This window comes from Artemia franciscana, chromosome 4 (genome assembly GCF_032884065.1).
Source record: "Artemia franciscana chromosome 4, ASM3288406v1, whole genome shotgun sequence".
Lineage (NCBI taxonomy): Eukaryota > Metazoa > Arthropoda > Branchiopoda > Anostraca > Artemiidae > Artemia > Artemia franciscana.
The window spans coordinates 60087136-60113835 of NC_088866.1; the positions used below are offsets into that span (position 1 = coordinate 60087136).

Consider the following 26700-nt stretch of genomic DNA (forward strand, 5'->3'; position numbering starts at 1 on the left):
AATACCACTTCCTCTTTCAATGACTTTACACCAGTAGAAAGCGCCACTGATTAGTTGAAACTGAAGTTACTCAATCACTTTCATTCAATAGAAGACCATTTCACGATCCTACTGGTTCGAACATGGAACTTTCGGTACAGTTTCTAATACCTGCCATGCTTACGCTCATTGGTTCGAAACAAGGATATTAGGGGGGGTACATTTGTAAAATGACCGCAATACATGTGGACACTGTTCACAACCTGTTTAAATGACTTTAAAATTTTCTTTTCGTGCTGCTTTGAATTCGCTGAAATGGGGAAAAGACGATAAAAAGCACAAACATCAAAAACAAGAAGAACAATAGGGAATTTTTTTAAGACAGTGGGAAACAAATTAGAATGAATATTTCGGCCCTATGTCCAAGGGCCGTCCTCAGCAATACAAATGAGAAAGAACAACTTACGAAGTTCAACCAGGACTGACAACAAATTCTTATGAAACGAGGCAATTCATTAAAATGAAAGAAAATTATTTAAAAACATGTTTTTAATGCGAGCCTAGCTTTTTTCGCTGCTGATCTTATAGGTCTATTTGTGACTGGTTCTGTGTTAATATCTATTGGTTTTTTATAATATTTCGTAGGGTCATTTTTAATTAAATTTGCGTATAGAGCATTCAGTGAATATTCTCCTAAATCCCTATTTAAGGAAATATTATTACCGAAGATGGTCCTTTTTGGCCAACCGTATAGGGCTAAACGGAAAGCACAAAATCTGAAAACGGAGAACAAATTCTAAAAATGCGGTCAGTTAAAGATATGATTAAACCAATCTTTAACTGACCGCATTTTTAGAATTTGTTCTCCAAAATTCATTGAGGAGGAATTATTGTTGTTAAAAGAGATTTTAATAAGTAACCATTATCCGGGTTGGTTAATTGACCAGACTTTTTCGAAAAGAAGAAAAAATTTCTAGAATTTTCTGACGATATTCTGGAAACAACAGAAAAGAAAGATATTTTTTGGTCTCTACCGTATGTTCCAGGTTTGAGTGAAAAACTTAAAAGAATTTTACAAAATAATGGCTTAAAGGTAGCTTTAAGAGGTAGTAATACTTTGGCTAGTTTTTTTAAATTCTGGAAAGGATCGGACTTGCGTAGAGCAACAAAGTGAGGTTTATAAAATCCCATGTACTTGTGGAAGCTCTTATATGGGACGTACTAACCAGAATTTAAAAACGAGATTGCTACAACATCATAATTATATTTCATCGTCTTTAAAGCAAAATACCAAACCTGAAGATTTCACGTCGGCCCTCTCGGAGCATATCTTTAATTTTCCAAATCATTTTATTTTGTTTGAAAATGTTTCTTTGATTTCTAGGGACCAAGGTTTAAAGCAAACTTTCAGAGAAACAATCGAAATTAAAAAAATTCTATTCAAGAATAATTCCATAAACAGAGATACAGGTGAATTTGGATTGAACTCAATTTATGATAATTTACTGAGGTCAAATAAAGTAAATATCACCTCACCTAAGAGCTATGACCTCTGTCCACGTAATATGTCAGATAATTCTAATGAACCGGAACCGAAAAGGTCAAAGAGATTTGCCTCGGCTGTTGCATTGAAAAAAATAAGAGCAATAAACTATATGCAATTAGTTTATTAGGTATAAATTTTGTTTATTTTTATTCATGTCTTTTAGTTTTACTGCTGATGATGAACACTGTATATGTGTTCGAAATATCCAGTTAAATAATTTTATATCTATTCACTGTCAATAAAAAGGTATCATCCCTATTTTGAACTGTTTTACTTTCGTAATGGAAAGGCAGTGTGGTCTTCGAAGTTACCTACGTGAACTCAATTTTACTATTTAGAGAAAACCAACACAAAACAATAGATATTTACATTTTGAATCAAACCACCCCCCACAAGTTAAAAGAGGTGTCATAATATCTCTCGTCGATCGTGCCCTAAATATTTGTTCTGATTCCTACATCACAGCTGAACTAGACTTTATCAGGGACATACTTTTTGGAAATGGGTATCCTCTTTTATTTATTAATAATCCAATTAACCGTAAAGTGAAAAGACACTCCCATAAAATCAACGATAATTTAACATGTGAGAATACCGATAAGCCCCAAAACATAATTTACCTCCCATATATCCCAAAAATCACTAGAAATCTTAAAAAAGTACGCACACAAAATAATTTGTATGTTGTATTTACCAATAATTTGAAAATCATAAATCTCCTAAATTCTGGTAAAGATAAGACTCCAGTTACTCGCCAAAGAGGTCTCTATCAAATACCATGCGACTTAATAATCGTCATAAGACACACACCAACAGAATTACATTACAATTTTTAACACGGGAGCATGGGATAGCACTCTCTATTTTCTTTGTTTAGGTGTTATCCTGAGACATTGAGTCTTAAGACGTTGGGGGAAAGGATTTAAAAAAGATTTATAAAATGCTCTTCTTTGAAAACATTAAGCCGAAATTTATTTCAATAATGAATTGAGGGACTATCACACCACTAAAGAGCTTAAATTCCCATGGGTTATGACGCATGGGTTTTTTCCAGGGGCTAATAGTAAAGAAAAATCAAGGAGGCCCAATAATTAGAAAAAAAACGTATTTTATTCGATAATTTGAATAATAAGTGCTCAGAAACTCAATAAAGCTTAAAATTAGGGGAGGCCCCAGGGTCCCCTCTCTTTCAAAAATCTGGGTTATGACGTCAAGTCCCAATAATACCCCAATCAAACACATATTTGGTATTATCCTTTGAGATCGTCGTCGGAATTCAGGTTGGGTTTCTTGTATGTTAGGATGTACGGTTATTATGGTTTCAACCATTAAAATCCATATCGAGTTCTTCCATACGAATTTATGGTTTAATAAGATGAACTTCCTGTGTTCAACATGCCCAATGGCAGGGATGTAGACTATAAGAACTATATTCGAGCAATTTTATCAGTTCTGAGGAGATAAATGAGAAAAAAATTCAGAAAACAAATATTGAAAAATGACATTTTATTCGTCACTTTAGGGGTTTGTTAAAAGAGAAAAAAAAACATTAAAGCTTTACATTTTGGCCCCTAAAGAATCAAGGCCTGGAAAGATCATGATGGTATTTGATTGAAATAAGTCCCCAGCTGTCTGCCGCAAGACTATCATAGCGGGCTTTCAGAGGAAAACCCAGATATAGAATGTAAAAATTAATACGGATGAAAAGCATTTAAAGCTTTACATGTTAGCCCTGTAAAAATACAACATTGGAAGGGTCATAACGGTATTTGATTGAAGAAGTGGTTCGTTGCCTGTCTCAGCTTCATCATTGGGCAATGGCGGTTCTGGCCTCTCTGGCCCTTGGGACTAAATCTTGACTAGTACCCCCTCCTTCCTGCCTTATAAAAATTTTTAGGCCAAATTTGAACAAAACTTTCGTTTATTAGCAAATTTTTCATTTATTAGCAAAATTTGAATACCAAATATCACCAAAAAACTTAAAATCAATTAAATTCGGTCTACTTAGTTTTATTTTCAAGGAGTGGTCATGAAAATATGGGGAAAACGAGAATTTCGGATTAAATTCACTTTTGCTTCCTGCCAAATGCCCCTTTTACTTTAAATTAATAAAAATAAAATTTCAAAAATTACAAAGTATAACCGTCGAATTATTTATTTGAAACTGCGCAGCCCTAAAAATGTCTGCACCCGGGGCAAGAGTCCCCCCCCCTAAAACCACTTCTATCATAGTGCAGATACCTTCAATGACTATTTTCGCTTGTTCTACCAGCTATTAACCCCCAATAAAATTAATTGGTCTTAAAATTTTTGAAAATCACCAATAAGAAATTATCAAATGGTTCAAAAAATATTGAAAAACTTTTATATGGTTTCAAGACCAACTTTTTTTCCTAAATTAGCATCGCCAGGCAGTTTTAAGCACCATACTCCTTTACATCGGTCCATCAAATTTTAACACCAATGCTTCATCTGAATTTACTTTTTTAGAAGAATAATCTGTTTTGTGAGATTGTCTTGCGATACTGTATTGAAGACAAAATTCGGTAGCATAGAACTTGGTGACTTTTGAACCAGTAAAAGGGGAACAATCACCGCTTACTGTTAAAGCCCTACAGAACTAATTACAAGTGGGACGTCCTACTTGTGCGAAGCTGGCTTTTCGGCTTTCACTGTAATAAGAAATAATAACCACCCCAAAATTAACTTTAAATAAGAAATGCAGGTTGACACATCAAGTTTTATTCAAAGATTTCAGAAGTCACGTAGTGAACAACGAGCCCATCCCCTTAATAATTTAAATCAATCAATCATTAATTCAAACGTTAATCATTCATTCTTACGTTAATCAATCAATCATTCTGAATTCAAACGTTACGTTCAATTTACTTTATATTATTTTTACCACATTAAAGTTTACTTCAACTGCGTTTGGGACCCTTATTTTCTAAATTTACATAACGACCAGCCGCTACAACTAAGACCATAGTGGTTGTCAGATATCAATATGGATACTACTGAATTAATTGAGATTAGTTATTATATGTTATACCAAGGAAAATAGTATCATTTTTTCGCTGTTGAACGAATTGTCGCTTTAAAAAGGTAAATTTTCCAATTTTCAAGATGATAAAAAAAACTTAATATAGGCCTTTTAAAGAAACCGCAAAAAATCTGATGTCCTTAGTGAACCGTAGACCTAAAAAGATTGAAAGCTTCTGGGCTACACATTATAACTACAAACCCGGTTTAAACTGCACTTTCAATATAGTTGCTAAAGTTTTGGTAGAATTGACCCCGCTTTGTGCAGATGTGGGATTATTTTATAATAAATGTGACACAGTCTTTTGATACCCAGGTATCACCTAACAATGTCTATTTTAGAATATTCTGTTACTGAACGATTCAATCGGAAAAAGTACAGTGCATTTTTCTTTTAAATCTGAAATTGGAGGATTATTCCCATAATCCTCTTAGAGATTTGAGTCAAGAAAGTTTCTTTCGCTTTCTGAACATCTGTCCCACCATATTTCCTTTTCAAAAGGGGATTAGCTTGTAACAGACTGTCAGAATGGAGTGACCCGAAGAACCTCATAACGGTGTCCTAATGACATAAACCAACATTAGGATGTCAAAGATAGCTCTTTATCTCTCTTCCTGAAAATTAACAGCTGAACATAACACAAACGGTATTAAGCAAGACGTTAAATTTTTTTTCGATTTAGATCATAAATCACATTTTAGGATATTTGATTCCAGATTGGAATGTGGGTTTAATAAATATTGCCAGTCCCTTAAAATTTAATGCCCGTGTAAACCATTTATGAAACATTTAAATTTGTTTTGAAAGTTGAGGCTTAAACGGTTGCATTAGTGGAGAAGTTCTTTGGAAGAGTAAGATACCTGTATTCAAAGCGTCATTGTATCAGGGAGATAGCCAATGTGGGGCCGGGATGGGATCGTCACTCCCCTGAGACGTCAACCATTATTCAAGAACTATATATTTCGTTATATATTCGTTAAAAAGAGTCGTTTTGATAGTTAGACTCTCAATAGACAAGGTGGGCAAATATAAAACATAATTCAGGCTATGCCCTTGAATCACACAACGAAACTAGTGACAGGTGAATCAATCATCAATCAATCATTTTTTTAGTACTAAAACACTATTACAAAGTTAAGTTATTCGGCCCAAGAAGCTTTGCTTGTTATGCATGTTATTCTTTTACAATAATTATGGTAAAAGGATAACATGATTTTAACATGATTTACCATGTTATCCATTTCTTATAACATGATTATGTCGGTTTTATATACCAAGGACACAACTATAGGTCCACAGAGGGCTGCTGTTAATTCATATAGACCCGCTAGCAACAATATAGTGAATACATATACGTAGCCTACTACTGTAGACGTACACAGGAATTTGTTTCGGGGGAGAGAAAACAAGAAAAGAAGCCAAACTTGATGAGGTAAAGAGCCCGATTTGTCAGTTGAACAGTCCAGGGACTACCCATCAGGCATTTGAGAATATAAGTATATTTAAGTCCTTGATCTACCCAAAATCTCGAAGTTTTCACAAAACAATTCTTATTTTCCATTCAATTCGTCCATTTGCGTCTTTATTCGAATGTAAACCTCCCGTCCACACCCCCCTCCCCCGAAAAAAGGAAGAAACTCTTGGAAAGATGCCTCGGCCATCCTGATTCCAAGAAGGTATAATGGGCATTAATGAAGCAAGGAGGCCTATAGAAGGAAGTGGTACAGCGCCAGAGCCTCTCCGTCAACTACACCAATCATAGAAAAAGCTGAATTGAAAAAAGAAGTAGTTATTTTTTATTGCCAAGTCAGCCATAACTTGTCAAGTACAAAGATTTTCTTTGTTAGCATTCAACCTCTTTGTAAGCCGAAAACGTAGATTTTCTCAATAATTCGTTTGTTTTAACGGTTGACCGCAAGGTTTATTTGGTGAATAAATTACATATAGTAAGAATCGATGTCCATATCAAGCATTTAGGTCCATCCGGGAATTATTCCGGGGGAGTGGGTCAAAACTTCCCGTTTTACTAGAAATACCTAATTACTGCCTCCCTCTGATCTGCCTCCATCTCATCTTCTGTTCTGATTAGAACTTGGATTATCTCAAAAGAAAGAAAACAGAAAAAAAAACATTTCTGTTAAATTCTGGAACTTACAAAATTTAATGGAAAATTCTGGATCACAATATTAAGAGCCAGAAAGAATTAGTAGTTTTCATGGATATGCCTATCTTTCAAAATCATATAAGAAACCAGCAGGAATTTCAATTGCAGTATCGTCATTGAAAGATAGGGATCACATTAATATCAATAAATGTTGGTCTTTGAACAAGGTCAGAACGGCGACTGACCTCCAATTGGTACACTAAAAGAAATATGGAAACAATCAATTGGTGGGGTTAAAACCATTCTTTATAAATGCACCGCCGTCTCCCCAGGTAGCACCTGGATTACAAAGAGAAAAGCAAAATTGTCTGGGAGCTCAGTTCATTCAAGCGTCCTAGACAATTCAGTCCCAAGATGATAATACACAGATAAGAGAGTCCCTCTCATGACTGAGTCATACTTCGTGAGAATAGAAGTCCTTGTAAATATTGGATTTTGTTTCCTGCAAGAAACTCCTTTTGATGAAGAGCCCTTTTCAAAATAAATAAGGGCGCACTACTCGGTAGACTTTGGAAAAAAGAACTGATAAAATCAAATAGGAAAAGTCTGTTGATTTGAAAAAAAAATGTCCATTGTTAAACAGATTTTCAGTCATGAAAAAGAAGAGGGCTTTTCAATATTAACAGGGTTGTAGTTCTAGACGTCAGAATGACCGTTATTAATATATGAAAATCAAAATAAAAAAAAAAGATTTTCTTAGCCTCTTCTGAACATCAAGCTCAATCATCTAGAGGGCACATTTAAATATTAAGACCACAACCACTTATCTAAGTAAGTGTACGCAAGGGCTTATAAAAGTAAATTTTTTTAAGCGTTGCCGCGAAAATAGCAGTTGTTCACCTCCCATCCTTACGAAGACAACCATTCGTTCACTCTGGTCTCAAGGCACTAGTTATGCTAGAGTTCTTCCTCAAGTTAGACAAAAGATGGATGAAAGGAGGATGGAAGCAAATCACAATTTTCTTAACAAATTCATCACGAAAACATTGGTTCACCTGGATGGATGGCTTCCAATTCAGCTCACATCCTCGTCCTAAATGGCGGGGTTGCCACCCAGTAAGAAAAAATCACTGGATCTTAGGGAAATTTTGCTTGATTTAGTGACTTTCGTGAATAATCTAGTGATTAATGTGCTGATTAAGTGATTTGTTTTGTTTAGACAATATAATAAATCACTAGAAATACTGATAAATTACAAGGGGTAGCAAGCCTGCTTAATGGGCGTCAAGGCACCAAACTTCAAATGCATAAATTAGGTACAACGCTAAAAGAGTCAGGGAACATTTCAAAGATTCATATACTTGACATCTTTCATCTTCGACTTGTCATCAAATTTTAGCGCCAAAGCAGGTTGAAATCTACGGTACTAGTTATAATAAGCACTGTATTATTGTAATGAGCTGAAGAAGCCCATCTGCAGGTTTTGAATTAAGATGATGTCAACTGTACTTCCAAAAGTCCATTGCGGAAAGCAGCTGTTAGCATAAATATTATAATAAATAAATATTATTATAAATAAATATTTATAAATAATAAATATTAATAAATAATAAATATTAATAAATAATAAATAATAAATATTATAATAAATAAATATAAATATTATAATAAATAAATATAATAAAAATATTAATAAATAATAAATATTAATAAATAATAAATATTAATAAATAATAAATAATAAATATTATAATAAATAAATATAAATATTATAATAAATAAATATAATAAAAATATTAATAAATAATAAATATTAATAAATAATAAATATTAATAAATAATAAATATTATAATAAATAAATATGAGCATAAATATTAACCCCAAAAGACACTAAAAATAGTAGCAACACCACACTTAATTCTAGTTGTCATGACTTTAATAAAATGTTATAAGGATAGTTAAACTGTATTTAAGCTTGTTTGGTACGGTTAAAGCCAAAAGTAAATGCCCCGACAGCCACATATTACCTGAAGCTTACATCTTCGTTATGTATGCAAGGCTGGATCCAATTGTGGATTAGGAATTTTGAACCCCCTCCTCTGAAATTTTTGTCCAACTCGTAAAAACGTAGCAAATGCAAGTAAACAAATTGTTCATGCGTTTTTTCAGTTGCTTTTGTAACCCCTCCCCCTCCGAACAAAAATCTTGGATACGACCTTAAAGCCTATGTCTGATTCAGATAAGAATCAAAAACTTAAAAATCTTCAAGCAAAAAAAAGTCAAACTCAGATTAGCCTATATATTCAGGAGAGCGGAACCATCAGAGGACGGAGGGACAATTTCGGAAAAAACAGAAACCGGGCAAATTGTTAAGAAAATATATCAATCATTGAATAAAACTGTGCACTCAGATTTCAGGGGGAGGGACATAAGTTTGAAACCCCACTCCCCCCAGATAAGTGCATGAGAAACAAAACTAAACGTTCAAGCCTACATGAAAACGTTATAAAAAACGTTATACAAACTTCAGCTGAAAACAAAATAAACAAGCGGATTTTAAAACACCCAAATATCGCAAAAAAGCAGACCATGAAAAACCCCTTTACAAATAATAACTGAACAAAACCAGGTATTACAAACTTAGCAAAATAACAAGAACTCTTTAATTTTACAAGGACCCAGAATTGAAGTTCAAGCAATTTCTATTTGCAAAAACTATGCAGCACGAAGAAATCTAATTATATCTTTTTTAAATTAACATAGCGAATCATAAGCGGTAGCGGATCCATTTTGCGGAACTTATTTTGAGAGACAGAGTAGAGAGGAATATAGAGTGAGTGTTCCTAGCATATGTTATGCAAGGTATCTAGAGCGCTATTCAAAGAAAATCTTAGTTTGTTTGCAGTGTTAATCATGGGTATTTTTGGCAAAGGGAGTTTGCTCGTGTTTACGCATTTGATTTCTCATGTATCTTACATGTCCCTTTTTCTGGATTTCAGGGGCGTCTTTTCACGAATATGTAGAGGAGAAGGGGTGAAGAGGTATTTTTTTTTTTCACTGAAAATATGAAAAAAGGCGCTTTTAAAACCTAGAGGACAACTGAAGCCAAGTGACCCATTCTTAGGGTTGGTGGGGCTTGAGGAGAAATGTATTACAGTCCTCTCGCCCGGTTCAACTATAAGCAACTAGGCCAAATTAAAGTGAAAATTCGATCAGTGGTCAACTTCCCAGCCACGGCACCCCGGTCATCCCCCTCCTTTGAACGGCTCTGCCTCAATCATTTCCTCACTCAACTGTTGCCCCCTAATACACGTCGTTTCATCTTATATTTTACATGAGAAGAAAACCTGAGTCTCCCAGTGGGAGTTCAAGCCGGAACAATAGCCCCCTCAGAGGTCCCATCACGAGGTAATCCTCAACTGGCAACAAATTTGCCAAAAGATCCATTCTCATGTTCCGCCGGTGTTGGGAACAGATAGCGCTAGACAATCAAAAGGGTGGCCGAAACTTCGTGGTTTTTCAAAAGGATGGAATGGGTTTTGTTTCAAGGCAGATTGGATTTGCCTATAGGTTTCAACCTGGGGTGAGCTACAAACTCGATGCGAAGGGTTTAAAATCAATCAAGTAGTTGATGCTTGTCACAGGTCTTCGTATTGTAAATCGAATGAAAAAATTTTTAACACCTGAAGCAGCAGGAAATCAAATATATTCGAAGTATTTGTTTCTTCTACAATTTAATAAGTAATCTGCTCTTTGAAAGGCATTGTAAACATTATGAAAAACAGTTTTTTGATTTTAATACAAGTTAAAGTAATATTAAAACTTAAAAAAAAAGCAAAATCATAACCAAGAGGAAGAGGGGGGTCTTTCCACCCACCTCAGCTCAACACCCATACCGTTATTGTTACACGTGCTGTAGCCTACCCAAGGCAAAATCTTTGTGTTGTATTCGCTGAAAAAATGAAAATACTTCAATTTTTTGAAGAATGGGAGTGCCATCCTCCTTGAAATACGCGTGTGGGGAAATTTGAAAAATAACACGTATGGAGATTACATTTTTTCCGAACAAAAAACTTACGAACGAGCTAATGAAGCTTAGCTATTTATGGTGAATGAAAGTGTGTTTTCTCCATTTATTGATATGCACAGTCACTAAAAGCTCTACAGTACCCGGGTGACTGACCGTATTTCAAACAGTAGGTTGTACGAAAAGTGTGGTTCAATCCCGCTTTCTGGGGCTATAATGAAAGAAAGGTTGAGATGGCTAGGCCACGTTCTACGGATGAAGGATGACAGATTACCGAAGATTGTCCTTTTTGGCCAACCGTCTGGGGCTACAGGGAAAGCAGGTCGTCCTTGTCTGGGTTGGGAGGATGTCATAAATAAGGATTTAAAGGAAATGGGAACTTCCTGGGAGGGTGTAAAGAGGGAGGCTTTAAATAGATTAGGTTGGAGGAGGAGCGTGCGTAGCTGTGTTGGCCTCAGGCGGCTTGGTGCTGCAGTGAGTTATTAGTAGTAGTAGTAGTAGTTTGGCAAATCGATAAAAATACTTGACAAATGAGCATAGATCACGACATCAACGCCAAAATTTTTCCCATTACGTGATAGACCTTTCAATGCCCTGATTTAGAAGACATCGTTCAGCTTTGTCGACCCTCGTCCCCATAACATAAGACGCCTTTTCCTTCAAAAATAGGAATACGAGAAAGTAATGCTAGGCATTTCCTGTTGACTATAAAAGCGTGTGATTAAATGGTGACGATCTAATCCGCTAAGAAGTTAGACATCAGGCCATTTCATCCGAAGATTTTTTTTTTCTTCAGATAATTGTTTTTTAGATGAAAACCATTTTGGAAAGGAGGGTCGGTCGGAACTACATGCCTGTCTTAGATGTGCACCCAGAATCTTACAATATCATTTACTTACAAATTAGTGTTTCTTGTGTATCTTAATCCTTTTCTCTCTTTTTATTAGTCAGTCACTAAGTCTACAATGTAGAAATGTGATGTTCAAGTGGGGCACATGCCCTAAAGTAGTGCATGACAGTATTTCGGTGGGATATAATTTAAACATGAAATTCCCCAAAATATGTTAGCCACTAAACATAAGTTTCTAGTTTCCTTTTACTTAAATAGTCAAAATAAGCAATATTTGCTGAAATTTGGATTGATGCAGCAAATGATTTATTATCGAAAAAGAATTAACCGATAAGGCATTACTAAATGAAGAGACATGGGACTTAAAATGGCATAATTAGTACCTAATATATAACCTATCTGTAGTAGCCAGGATACACAAGGATCTTACTAACAGTCACCGTATGAGGATTTCATGAGCAAAATATATTACCAAACAAACACCTGGAGGGATGGCTGACTTTCAGAAATCATTTATACTATGTGGCACTTTGCCGTGCAGGGCGAAAACGACCCAAATGTGGTGAAACTGGGCCTGACGATACAGGAAATGTTCCTCCCGTGGCAAAACTGTGACATGTGTTTTTGGAACTTTGTGGCAAACGTAGTAGACTACTCCGAGATGTTCACTAGGGGACAGAAAGGGGGTAAACCTTCTGATATTTTCTTTATGGTTCAAATCCTAAGCTACATTAAATTCTTGAATGATTAAAAGTTAAACGTTATAGCAGGACATAATGATTTTCAGAAATAACAAAGTGAGGTACAACACGGCTGGAAACCATTGACATTAATTTACAATCCTAAATTACGCTAGCATATCATATATATATATATATATATATATATATATATATATATATATATATATATATATATATATATATACTAGCTGTTGGGGTGGCGCTTCGCGCCACCCCAACACCTAGTTGGTGGGGGCGCTTCGCACCCCCCCCCCAAGCCCCCCCGCGCGCGTAAGTCGTTACGCGCCATAATAGTTACGCGCCATTGTAGTTGTGTCCCTATGTCCCACCTGTGAATATAGATATATATATATATATATATATATATATATATATATATATATATATATATATATATATATATATATATATATATATATATATATATATATATATATATATATATATATATATATATATATATATATATATATATATATATATATATATATATATATGGTTTTAACTACGTAAAACTTGCGAATATACAACATTCTTTGCTGTCCCATTGTCTTTGCATATAAATAGATTGTCAGGTTTACCGACTCTTGAACATGCAACATATAATGGTCCATGGGAAAACAATCTGTATTCAGATCTATACCTCATGATTCTTATGATTGCCCTTGAGCTTTGTTGATGGTGATTGCTAATCGACCATTCCCTGTCCCGGTGTCCCGGTCGTCATTTATATCCCCCTGTTTCCCCCGGTGTCCCCGTTGTAGTTGTGTCCCTGTGTCCCGGTCGTCATTTATATTCCCTGTGTCCCGGTCGTCATTTGTATCCCGGTGTCCCGGTCTGTATATACATTCGTTTTTTAGTTTTGTTTTTCTCCTTTATTTTTTTCCTTTTTTTTTTCTTTTTTAGTTTATTTAGATTTTTAGATTTTTTAGTTTTTTTATTAGTTTTTAGTTTTTTTTTCTTTTTTTTTTTGTAGTTTTTACCTTCTTTTTAGTTTTGTTAGTTTTTTTTTTTACTTATGTCCTGGTCGTCATTTATACTCCCTGTGTCCTGGTGCTTTGTTGATTGCTAATCGAACATTCCTTTTGTCCTGGTCGCTTTCTCTTTGAGTGTCGTCATTTATTTTTTTCTTTTTTAGTTCTTTTAGTTTTTACCTTTTTTAGTTTTTTTTAGTTTTTTAGATGAAAATTTTTTTTAGTTTTTTCCTTTTTTTCTTTTTAGTTTTTTATTGGTTTTTACCTTTATTTTAGCTTATTTTTCAGTTTTTTCCTTTTTTTATTTTTTTTTATTTTTTATTTTTTTTAGTTTTTTACCTTTTTTTAGTTTTTTTAGTTTTTTTTAGTTTTTTACTTTTTTTATTAGTTTTTAGTTTTTTTTGTAGTTTTTGCCTTTTTTTAGTTTTTTCAGTTTTTTTTTTAGTTTTTTATTGGTTTTTACCTTTATTTTAGCTTATTTTTCAGTTTTTTTCCTTTTTTTTAGTTTTTTTTAGTTTTTAGTTTTTTTAGTTTTTTACCTTTTTTTAGTTTTTTTAGTTTTTTTGGTTTTTTAGCTTTTTTATTTTTTTTATTAGTTTTTAGTTTTTTTTGTAGTTTTTGCCTTTTTTTAGTTTTTTTAGTTTTTCAGCTTTTTTATTAGTTTTTAGCTTTTTTATTAGTTTTTAGTTTTTTTTGTAGTTTTTGCCTTTTTTTAGTTTTTTCTTTTTAGTTTTTTTGTAGTTTTTACCTTCTTTTTAGTTTTGTTAGTTTTTTTTTTTACTTATGTCCTGGTCGTCATTTATACTCCCTGTGTCCCGGTGCTTTGTTGATTGCTAATCGAACATTCCTTTTGTCCTGGTCGCTTTCTCTTTGAGTGTCGTCATTTATTTTTTTCTTTTTTAGTTCTTTTAGTTTTTACCTTTTTTAGTTTTTTTAGTTTTTTAGATGAAAATTTTTTTTAGTTTTTTCCTTTTTTTCTTTTTAGTTTTTTATTGGTTTTTACCTTTATTTTAGCTTATTTTTCAGTTTTTTCCTTGTTTTTATTTTTTTTTATTTTTTATTTTTTTTAGTTTTTTACCTTTTTTTAGTTTTTTTAGCTTTTTTACTTTTTTTATTAGTTTTTATTTTTTTGTAGTTTTTGCCTTTTTTTTAGTTTTTTCAGTTTTTTTTTTTAGTTTTTTATTGGTTTTTACCTTTATTTTAGCTTATTTTTCAGTTTTTTCCTTTTTTTTAGTTTTTTTAGTTTTTAGTTTTTTTAGTTTTTTACCTTTTTTTAGTTTTTTTAGTTTTTTTAGTTTTTTAGCTTTTTTATTTTTTTTATTAGTTTGTAGTTTTTTTTGTAGTTTTTGCCTTTTTTTAGTTTTTTTAGTTTTTTAGCTTTTTTTATTAGTTTTTATTTTTTTTGTAGTTTTTGCCTTTTTTTAGTTTTTTAGTTTTTTAGCTTTTTTATTTTTTTTATTAGTTTTTAGTTTTTTTTTGTAGTTTTTGCCTTTTTTTAGTTTTTTCAGTTTTCAGTTTTGTCACCTGATCCAGTTTTTTCAGGTGACGTCACCTGATCCATCCACAGATCCACACACAGACAACTTATTTTTATATATATAGATATATATATATATACTAGCTGTTGGGGTGGCGCTTCGCACCACCCCAACACCTAGTTGGTGGGGGCGCTTCGCGCCCCCCCCAAGCCCCCCCGCGCGCGTAAGTCGTTACGCGCCATAATAGTTACGCGCCATTGTAGTTGTGTCCCTATGTCCCACCTGTGAATATAGATAGATATATATATATATATATATATATATATATATATATATATATATATATATATATATATATATATATATATATATATATATATATGGTTTTAACTACGTAAAACTTGCGAATATACAACATTCTTTGCTGTCCCATTGTCTTTGCATATAAATAGATTGTCAGGTTTACCGACTCTTGAACATGCAACATATAATGGTCCATGGGAAAACAATCTGTATTCAGATCTATACCTCATGATTCTAATGATTGCCCTTGAGCTTTGTTGATGGTGATTGCTAATCGACCATTCCCTGTCCCGGTGTCCCGGTCGTCATTTATATCCCCCTGTTTCCCCCGGTGTCCCCGTTGTAGTTGTGTCCCTGTGTCCCGGTCGTCATTTATATTCCCTGTGTCCCGGTCGTCATTTGTATCCCGGTGTCCCGGTCTGTATATACATTCGTTTTTTAGTTTTGTTTTTCTCCTTTATTTTTTTCCTTTTTTTTTCTTTTTTAGTTTATTTAGATTTTTAGATTTTTTAGTTTTTTTATTAGTTTTTAGTTTTTTTTTCTTTTTAGTTTTTTTGTAGTTTTTACCTTCTTTTTAGTTTTGTTAGTTTTTTTTTTTACTTATGTCCTGGTCGTCATTTATACTCCCTGTGTCCCGGTGCTTTGTTGATTGCTAATCGAACATTCCTTTTGTCTCGTCATTTATTTTTTTCTTTTTTAGTTCTTTTAGTTTTTACCTTTTTTAGTTTTTTTTAGTTTTTTAGATGAAAATTTTTTTTAGTTTTTTCCTTTTTTTCTTTTTAGTTTTTTATTGGTTTTTACCTTTATTTTAGCTTATTTTTCAGTTTTTTCCTTTTTTTTAGTTTTTTTTTATTTTTTATTTTTTTTAGTTTTTTACCTTTTTTTAGTTTTTTTATTTTTTTTTAGTTTTTTAGCTTTTTTACTTTTTTTATTAGTTTTTAGTTTTTTTTGTAGTTTTTGCCTTTTTTTAGTTTTTTCAGTTTTTTTTTAGTTTTTTATTGGTTTTTACCTTTATTTTAGCTTATTTTTCAGTTTTTTCCTTTTTTTTAGTTTTTTTTAGTTTTTAGTTTTTTTAGTTTTTTACCTATTTTTATTTTTTTTAGTTTTTTTAGTTTTTTAGCTTTTTTATTTTTTTTATTAGTTTTTAGTTTTTTTTGTAGTTTTTGCCTTTTTTTAGTTTTTTTAGTTTTTTAGCTTTTTTATTAGTTTTTAGTTTTTTTTGTAGTTTTTGCCTTTTTTAGTTTTTTTCTTTTTAGTTTTTTTGTAGTTTTTACTTTCTTTTTAGTTTTGTTAGTTTTTTTTTTACTTATGTCCTGGTCGTCATTTATACTCCCTGTGTCCCGGTGCTTTGTTGATTTACCTTCTTTTTAGTTTTGTTAGTTTTTTTTTTTACTTATGTCCTGGTCGTCATTTATACTCCCTGTGTCCCGGTGCTTTGTTGATTGCTAATCGAACATTCCTTTTGTCTCGTCATTTATTTTTTTCTTTTTTAGTTCTTTTAGTTTTTACCTTTTTTAGTTTTTTTTAGTTTTTTAGATGAAAATTTTTTTTAGTTTTTTCCTTTTTTCTTTTTAGTTTTTTATTGGTTTTTACCTTTATTTTAGCTTATTTTTCAGTTTTTTCCTTTTTTTTAGTTTTTTTTTATTTTTTATTTTTTTTAGTTTTTTACTTTTTTTAGTTTTTTTATTTTTTTTAGTTTTTTAGCTTTTTTACTTTTTTTATTAGTTTTTAGTTTTTTTTTGTAGTTTTTGCCTTTTTTTAGTTTTTTCAGTTTTTTTTTTAGTTTTTTATTGGTTTTTACCTTTATTTTAGCTTATTTTTCAGTTTTTTCCTTTTTTTTAGTTTTTTTTAGTTTTTAGTTTTTTTAGTTTTTTACCTTTTTTTATTTTTTTTATTTTTTTTAGTTTTTTAGCTTTTTTATTTTTTTTATTAGTTTTTAGTTTTTTTTGTAGTTTTTGCCTTTTTTTAGTTTTTTTAGTTTTTTAGCTTTTTTATTAGTTTTTAGTTTTTTTTGTAGTTTTTGCCTTTTTTTAGTTTTTTTCTTTTTAGTTTTTTTGTAGTTTTTACTTTCTTTTTAGTTTTGTTAGTTTTTTTTTTACTTATGTCCTGGTCGTCATTTATACTCCCTGTGTCCCGGTGCTTTGTTGATTGCTAATTGAACATTCCTTTTGTCCTGGTCGCTTTCTCTTTGAGTGTCGTCATTTATTTTTTTCTTTTTTAGTTCTTTTAGTTTTTACCTTTTTTAGTTTTTTTTAGTTTTTTAGATGAAAATTTTTTTTAGTTTTTTCCTTTTTTTCTTTTTAGTTTTTTATTGGTTTTTACCTTTATTTTAGCTTATTTTTCAGTTTTTTCCTTTTTTTTAGTTTTTTTTTTTTTTTTTTTTTTTAGTTTTTTACCTTTTTTTAGTTTTTTGTTTTTTTAGTTTTTTAGCTTTTTTACTTTTTTTATTAGTTTTTAGTTTTTTTTTGTAGTTTTTGCCTTTTTTTAGTTTTTTCAGTTTTTTTTTTTAGTTTTTTATTGGTTTTTACCTTTATTTTAGCTTATTTTTCGGTTTTTTTCCTTTTTTTTTAGTTTTTTTTTAGTTTTTAGTTTTTTTAGTTTTTTACCTTTTTTTAGTTTTTTTAGTTTTTTTAGTTTTTTAGTTTTTTTATTTTTTTTATTAGTTTTTAGTTTTTTTTGTAGTTTTTGCCTTTTTTTAGTTTTTTTAGTTTTTTAGCTTTTTTATTAGTTTTTAGTTTTTTTTGTAGTTTTTGCCTTTTTTTAGTTTTTTTAGTTTTTTAGCTTTTTTATTTTTTTTATTAGTTTTTAGTTTTTTTTGTAGTTTTTGCCTTTTTTTAGTTTTTTCAGTTTTGACGTCACCTGATCCAGTTTTTTCAGGTGACGTCACCTGACACATCCACAGACAGACAACTTATTTTTATATATATAGATATATAAAACAAGCTTACAGTTATTTTGTAGTCTTGTGGATCACATGTATTTAAGGCTCTTCTGAATCGGATCACAGTATGAGTTGCATTCTCCCATCCTGATAATAACTCCAGATCTTGAGATACATCCAGTAGGGCTTGATCAATCCCAGAACTATGACGGTCCTACAAGAAATGCAAAATAAAAATGCTATAAGTGTTACCACAGAGCAACAGAGAGACTAGGTACCAAAAATCTTGAGGTTCAGGAGTATCGTTCTTTTTATTGGCTTCGATTTTCAAATGGAAACCAATCAATCAAAATTTTAACTTTCCGTTCTTTTAACCGACATAAGATTTTGCATAGAAGGTTTTAAGACGGATGAGATTTTAATCATTCTAAATTAAAATTTTGACTGTGAGAAGTCTTTTATTTTTCTTGCATTATTCCAGCGATTTGTAAGGACTTCACTTTTAAAGTTAAAAGTTCCATTGAGGCACAATTTACAAAACAAGAGCTAAGAGCTCATATGGCCCTTGTAACGAGGTCGGAAGAGCCAAGAGCCGAGAGCTCATATGGCAAGAGCTCTAGCAAAATTCTAAGAATCAATAGATTGATTTAAAAAGAAAATCAGAGGTTTAATACAGGCCTGGATTTAAAATAAGAGCTCTGAGACACGAGGACCTTCTAAATATTAAAACTCATTAAGATCTGATCACCCAATCGTACGTTACAAATACCACATTTTTTTTTCCAATCACCCATTTCATCCGATCATTACATCCGATCACCCATTCGTAAGTTAAAATACCTCAATTTTTTCTCTGCTTTCAGCCCCCAGATGGTCGAATCGGAGAAAACGACTTTATCAAGTCAATTTGTGCAGGTTCCTGACATGCCTACCAATCTTTATCGTCCTGGTACGTCCAGAAGCACCGAAATCGCCAAAGCACTGGAGCCCCTTAACTCCCCCAAAGAGAGCAGATCCAGTCCGGCCACGTTAATCCCGTATCTACGACATTTGCTTATTCAACCCACCAAGTTTCATCCCGATCTCTCCACTCTAAGCGTTTTCCAAAATTTCCCATTTCTCCTCCAACCCCCTCCCATGTAACCAAATCTGATCGGGATTTAAAATAAGAACTTTGAGACATGACATCTTCTAAGTATCAAATTTTATTAAGACCCGGTCACCCGTTCGTAAGTTAAAAATACCTTAATTTTTCTAATTTTCCGAATTATCCCCCCCTCCAACTCCCCCAAATAGATTCAATCCAGTCTGGTCATTTCAATCACTTATCTAGGACTTGTGATTATTATTCCCAGCAAATATCATCACGATCTCACTCTAAGCGTTTTCCAAGAGTTCCGGTTTCTTCCTCGAACTCCCCCCAATTTCACCGGATCCAGTTCGTTCGTAAGTTAAAATTACCTCATTTTTTCTAATTTTTCCGAATTACCAAATTAGGTCCCTCCCCAACTCCACCAAAGAGAGCGGATCCGGTCTGGTTATGTCAATCACGTATCTAGGACTTCTGCTTATTTTTTCGACCAAGATTCATCCCGATCCCTCCACTCAAAGCGTTTTCCAAGATTTCAGGTTTCCCCCTCCAACTCCCCCCAATGTCACCTGATCTGGTCCTGTCCGGTCATTAAGATCCGATCACCCGTTCGTAAGTTAAAAATACCTCGTTTTTCCTAATTTTTCCGAATTAACCGTCGCCCCACTCCCCCCTAGATGGTTGAATCGAGAAAACGACTATTTCTGATTTAATGTGGTCTGATCCCTGATAGGCTACGCCTGCCAAATTTCATCGTCCTTGCTTTTCTAGAAGTGCCAAAACTAGCAAAACCGGGACGGACCGACATAAATTGCGATCGCTATATGTCACTTGTTAAATACCAAGTGCCATAAAAAGAACCAAGGGTAATGCTAGAAAATACAAGCGCAACCCCTGACAATATTGACGTGAAATCAACCTAGAACAATTGGACAAATTCTATGAAGACTAATCCGTTTCCAAAACTAGAGTGTTATTTACTTTTAATCAAAATGATTGTTTGTAAGTATTCCCAGGAAAGTCAAAACCGTCTTCCAGGAAGCTTGGAATTCTGGAAGGATTTCAGAAGTTTCAAGTTTCAATTAAATGTAAATAGAGCTGTACGGAAATATCTTTCTGTTCTCAGAGGCAAAAACTTGTTCAGTGTTCAAGATCCGTCATGTCAGTATGGCTTCTTGTAATAATAATCCACCTCAGAGTTATGTGTCCGAGGTGATGCTATTAACGAGGAGCCGAAGTCCAAATTCTAGATTCAGATATGGAAAATGTTACGCATACAGTTTTTACTGCTGATTGAAAGAATTTTGGTTTCTCTTAATAAAGAGCGAACAACAGCCCATAGTAACTGAAAGTTTAAAAGCACTTATTGAAAAAATCATGGACAGAATTGGTTCCCCCGGATTTTGGATTGGTTGTTTTCATTTATGTTTTGTTTTTGAGTTGCCCCATTGCTTTGATTTTTACAAGGTGGATCCTCTTTTATTTTTATTATTTTATTATGTTAGCTTCTATTTCGTGAGTAATTTGAAAGGGGAGTTTTTCTCCTTCTTTTTTTTCATTTTTTTTGCAATGAAGACCGCTTGATGAAGGCATCTTTTTGAAATATCTGCTTAATCACTGGCTAGAAATTATCCTCGTTATTCTGTTGTTGTGTTTCTTGTTCTGCCTCAGTTTTTCATTCTTTCAGTTTTTTACACTAACAGAATACAATGGGGGGGGGCACAGGATTCTCCAGGACGGTGACGTACGCAGGGTGAGCTTGGGACCCATCCCTTCACCGAATCCAAAGTTTTCCCGAACTTTTGGGGGGTTTCTAATTCAAGCCATAAAATAAAAGTGCTTTTAGTGCATTACTCCCTCCCCCATAAAAAATTATCTGCGTGCGTACGTGATCAAGGAGAAACGTTCAAAAAGTTTTTTTGACTAGAGAAGTGTCATTTCTCTCCGATATTACAAAATTTGGTCTTGTCTCCTAGTAAAAGAGGTTAAATACAGTCAGGGACGTACAAAGACCTGCTGGCTCCTGAGCCACTCCCGTTCCCGTAACCTTTAATGTTTTCACGTCTTTGGGCACTTTGTCAATACAAATTACCACATTAAACTAGGTTTTTTTTATTATTCACCCTAAAAAATCCTGCGTTTGCGCCTGAATACATGTTTACCCACCCCCTTCAGGAACCCCGTCTTATTCGCGGAAGAGGTTTGCTATCCAAATTTCTATTTGTAGCTGAAAGTACACAAAAGCTGAAACTTTTGAAAAAAAATTGCAGGAGATGGCAAGTTTTAATTTGTTTTATCTTTTTTGCCAGACGTTTAACTGTTTCTTATTACTAGAAATATTTTACGTTTTTGAACAATCATTTTCTAACAGGAGAGGAAGGATAGATGACCATCCTCCCCCTCCCCCTTGCCGATACTCATGAAAGCTTATTTTCAGAAGAAGTTTACCGTATTCATTCTTAATTGCCCTTTGAAGTAGAAACTTATCAATAGCTCACTAAAATCTATCGATGATTGATAATATCTTTTCATGTACGTCTAGAAATATCGACGAGCTTCTTACTGGAGTATAATGCACAAGGTCTATAATCTATAAACTAGACTCGGGAAGTAATTACGGACTAGTACAAGAAGTAACTGGAGTAATAATAATGATAATAACCGTATAGCAACAGCTTGAATAGGAAACGGTAAACAGTATTCCCAGGGGCCTCCCATTCTCTGCAAAATGGTGTGCATTTTGGAGCGCCACTTGTTGCCATCTTTCTTTCTAATTGAATTAAGTGCCATTTTTCTTTCTAGAACTGATTCAATGGGGAATAATGGTGCGAACTATGGTCTAATTTGAGAGGTGGAGCATCCCTCCCGCCCCTTGAAAGTATAAAAATATGACAAATTCTTAAAAATTTGGAGGGAAACGGGAAACTTTAGAGTAATTATAAACTTTTCTCAGACTATTCCCCTTGCCTGGAAAAAAGAAAATATATTTTTGTACCTATAAACTTAGCATTATTAACAACGTGGTGGTAAAGTTAAAAATATATCATAAATAGCATGAAATAAAAAATTCATATTTAAACAAGTTAATTCTCAGTCTATTTTTATAGGCTGGGAATTAAAAAACGTTTAATCTAAACCTATTCAATATATACTTTAGAGAAACAGAAACCTATACACAATATATACAAGAAACCTATATTTATCATACAAGAAATATATATAATATACAAGAAACCTATTTTATATGTGTTTTAGATATAACATAGATGTAGATAATGATGATATAGAGCACTGTGCACAATTGTTTATTCCGAAGTACTAAATATAGGTGCAACTGTCTAATTATAATCTTTGGGTCTTTCTAGGAATGGGATCTACCCTCCCCCTGAATTATTGCACAAGGAAACGTTAAACATATGAAGGTTTACATATTAAATTAAAACAAAATGTTTACAAAGCATTGCACTCTTCTTCACATTCTCTACAGATAAGTTTTCTTAGTCTAAACAAATTTATACTTTAAAGAAAATACAAATCACCCCTTTGAAAAATTTTGAATAGAAATAACGCACTAATGGAGAATGAAATGACAAAATATAACTTAGGGAATTACGGGGATACTTTTTTCGAGGCTTAGCCCACCCCCACCCCCCTACAGCTTTACCTATCCGTTTGAATTTACAGCCATTTAGTGAAAATGCGCTTATAGATTTTAATTTGCTAACTATTCTCGTTAACTCCAAACCTTTTCAGATTGACGAACAGATACGACCAATAACTGAAGAATAGGTTGACTTGACAGAATATATAATTGATTTGACAGCCAAGGGTGTTGGTTGTGACTTATGGGGCAAAATTCAAACCAAAACATTATACAGTTCATTACTGATATCGATCACCTTTAAAGCCCATTCACATTCCTCTAATCTTCCCATCTACCTTTTAGACCAACCAAATTGCAGATTTCTTTCGTGGCTTTAATATACTCGCAAAACAGCACATGTGCTTAGAATTTAAAAGAAAGAAGAAGATAATTTAAATGTTCAGAGTATGCTTAGCATTACGCCAAGCATGCATACAGCAAATGTCTTTGCCGTAGCCAACTCCCAGACTGCCCAACCTCCAAGTTTTTTATATTTCCTCACCAAGTTTATATATCCCTCACATATTTTCCTCACAGATTCTAAACTGAACTAAAAAAACAACTTTTTCTTCGTGTCAAATAGACATTGCTTAAGTATAACAAAACAAATTTGGTAATGATGTTTTTCTACTAAGCTTCAAACTTTTTGTTTTTTCTCTTTTAAGGTTTTTGAATTGTTGTAATCCCTTGCTAAAATATAAACACATATTTTAGTAATTAACAGTTTTTGTTCTTTATGCAATTTAATGTCTTTTCATACCAAAGTGTTATATATATATACATATATATATATTGTTGAATTATGTAGGAGCATAAAAAGGCATCAAGTTATACATTTACCTTTTTTATAGCTAGCCTAAATTATGGTGTAAACTGCAAATTTATCCAATCTAGTTCTATAAAGGTTCCTTCATTCGATATACGCTGATATACGCTTTAATTTATGAGTTGTACAGAAGTTTGCATATATGATGCCAAAGGTTCCTTTGGGGAAGGCTAACAATAGTCACTAGAGAAGATATGCTGGAACAATAATAGAGAAAGATTGCTTGTTTTAAGTTAATTTTTATAGTTTAATTTGCGCTTTTGTCAAAACCTCTGCAGCTGCCCTTCTAATGGTCTCATATAGCCCCAGGCTAATTGAAAACTAATATTTAAAACATGAAAAATACCTCAAAAATTTGAAAAAGACAAAAAAAGGAATATGATTAACCATTTATGCTTGCTCTGTATTATAAAGTGAGAATTTCATAATTTTATGGTTAGTTTTTCATATAGGCTAGTGCTATCTGAAACTACTTGAGTATTTGAGACAACTATCTTTTGACAAGACAATAGAACACAAATATCATGCGCTATTTGAAACTCTTTCAGGATGCTAGTGATAAATTTTCAAAAACATGAACAACAACATAAAAACAAACATATAATTGGCGATCTAAAGATATATATATTATATAAGTTGTTTGTTTTTCCGGGATTCTGACCAATTTCAGACCTTAAACCCCCACCCAAAAAAAAGAAAAGATTTTGTCAACGTACCAGACCGAGATAATTACAAATGTCAGGGAATAACAAACCATAAAATCCATAAAAGGTACTGGGAGTGGTTGCCTTTTGCGAACGTACGCAATAGCTATACTCTTACTTAAAGAGGGAAAAACCGAAGGGCGTAATTAAACTGTTTTTTTAGTTATATATACGAATTTTCTCACATCTCATCATTTTCTTTTTTTATTGTTTTAGAGCAAAAGGCATCTGCTATTCTAAAAAACATGGCTTCATTAATTTTTTTCTCTCAAAGGAATATTTTTAGTTGTACAAGGGAAGCAAAACAGCATTTACTAGGATTTGAAACTACTTTAAGAATACTCTCGAACTACTGGAATGAAACACTTTTTAACAAATATACGAAGAACTTGGGGAACAATTACAAACGGCTTTTAATGTTTCCCCAAAAAATCAACTTTTAATGATTTTCCTCTGGTAGGGACGGAAAACAATTTAGCTGAGCAAAGAAAAGAGCGATTTGCCTTTGAAGTGCTTACTGTCTGTCTTAGTTGCACATTAGAAAGTGTGCAAGAATTTAATTTAGGAGGAAGGAGGAGTGGTGAATGACAAAGTCTTAAAAACGCCAAAAAACGGAAGAATTCAATGAAAAATATAGAAAATTATTAAGTAATTTGCTAAAACTCAAGATATTTATGGGGAGACAAACACCCTACGTTTCCTCCCGCTTACGACCTAAGAGGTGCCTCGTTGTGCAAAATTTTTGTCTCCAAAATACCTACTTCCTGTACCACTTACGACAAGCTTTGCAGGTGTTCCTCCAATTTTGCTTGGTATTGGTATTAGTCTTTGAAGTGTGTCTTCTGCCTGGGAGGGTGGGGGTCGTCATCTTTGTATCTCTGACAACTTGAAAAGCATCCTTTTTGTATAAAGATACCATGCATAACCTATTATTAGTACCCAAAAAAGTGGGCATATCTTAGACGTTACGAGATTGGGTTTGAAAGTGAGAAAGAGTGGTAGATACAAGCATGTTAACAAGAGATATTGTACCCCCCCCCCTAATAGGAGCAGAAATTATCCTGAATTGGAATGACGCTATTAACATTACTCATGACGTAAAGAATTGCCTGCGCTTTACTGAAACTCACTACAATACAGGAGATTCCAAATTGGTGAATGCAACTTCTTTTCCTGGAAGTTGAATGCAATAATTCGATATTTTTATTGTGAATACAAAAAAAATATCAAAACAACAAAAATGTTCGTGTTCCCAACTAAAATATCGAAATGTATTATTTCAGAAAATCACAAAGAGCCACTTGAGCATTATAAACGAGAAGAAGGGGAAAATAGCTATGTGTAACTTTTTGCCTCTTTAGGTTTCAACAATACTCTTTATTTGTAACAGAAAAATGTATCTTTTTAATAAGAGGCGAAACAGACCAACATTGACTCGACTTTCACTTATCAATACCTCTATCTATAAATGGTTAATACATCTAGCTTAAAGACCGGTAATTAATTTACTAAGCATTTATAATAACCCTATTAATGTAAACCGTCTGTAAAATAGGATTTTATAGTTTTTGATGATACTATTCATTCTATTATTCCCATTTAGCTTAAAAACCTGCTATTGATTTTGGACAAAGTCGATAATTATAATACAGACCTATAATTACTCGGAACTCGAGGCAGATATATTTATTAAATTATGTAGGCCTACAACCTAAGCGTTATATTCTAGAGTAAATTCTACAGAACAAACGTAGTTTCTATGCTAAGTGGCTGAGTGTCACCTCTCTCACTTGAAACAAGTCCTTACATACTAGGCTGAAGTAAAAATCCAAAAAACCCTCATAATCATCACCGAAATTTATCACAATCATTATAAGCAAATTAATTCAAAATTAAAAATGTAAAACGGAGATGGAGATTCAAACTCTAATCAAACGCAAGAGGTTTCTAAGAAAAGTTCATGACTAATCTATTTTCAAAATTTACTAGCTTCTCCTTGTCCAGCAGCTCCATTTTGTTGCTGTTATATTGACGTTTCTATTACATACCACATGCTTACATAACGGAATATTCTACGTAGAGCTCGAATCTACTTAGCAATTAAATGAAAAAAAAAAATTCAACTGAGAATAAGAAGCAACATAAAAACTCAAAACGAACAGAAATTATTATGTATATGAGGGAGATTGTCCCCTCGTTAATACCTCACTCTCTACAATAAAGTTCTAATTTTGCCTCAATCCTTCAAGGATGACTCCTGAATCACAAAGGCCGATTAATTACAACAAAAAGCTATTTTAAAAGTTCTAAAAAATAAAAATATATTTATAGAGCGAGGTATTTACGAGAAGGCGACCCCCCTTATGTACGAAATAATTTCTGTTTGTTTTAAGTTTTAATGTCGCTCCTTACTTTCAGTTGAAAAAACTTATTTAATTTCTGATCGCTTTTTGAAATAATGCTGTAAAGTCCGGCTTCCCTTCCATGGAAAATTCCCTTCCCCATGAA

The 26700-nt window shown here is 32.8% G+C and overlaps 1 protein-coding gene across 4 annotated transcripts in view; it reads right to left on the reverse strand.

Moving 5' to 3' along the window:
• LOC136026676 (MOXD1 homolog 2-like) overlaps positions 1-26700 on the reverse strand; it is a 175198-nt gene that overhangs the window by 90398 nt on the left and 58100 nt on the right. For all 4 annotated transcript variants that reach the window (XM_065703418.1, XM_065703416.1, XM_065703417.1 and 1 more), the window contains one exon: positions 17997-18143. In XM_065703418.1, coding sequence (XP_065559490.1) covers positions 17997-18143 — 147 coding nt within the window. The remainder of the gene's footprint in view (positions 1-17996; positions 18144-26700) is intronic.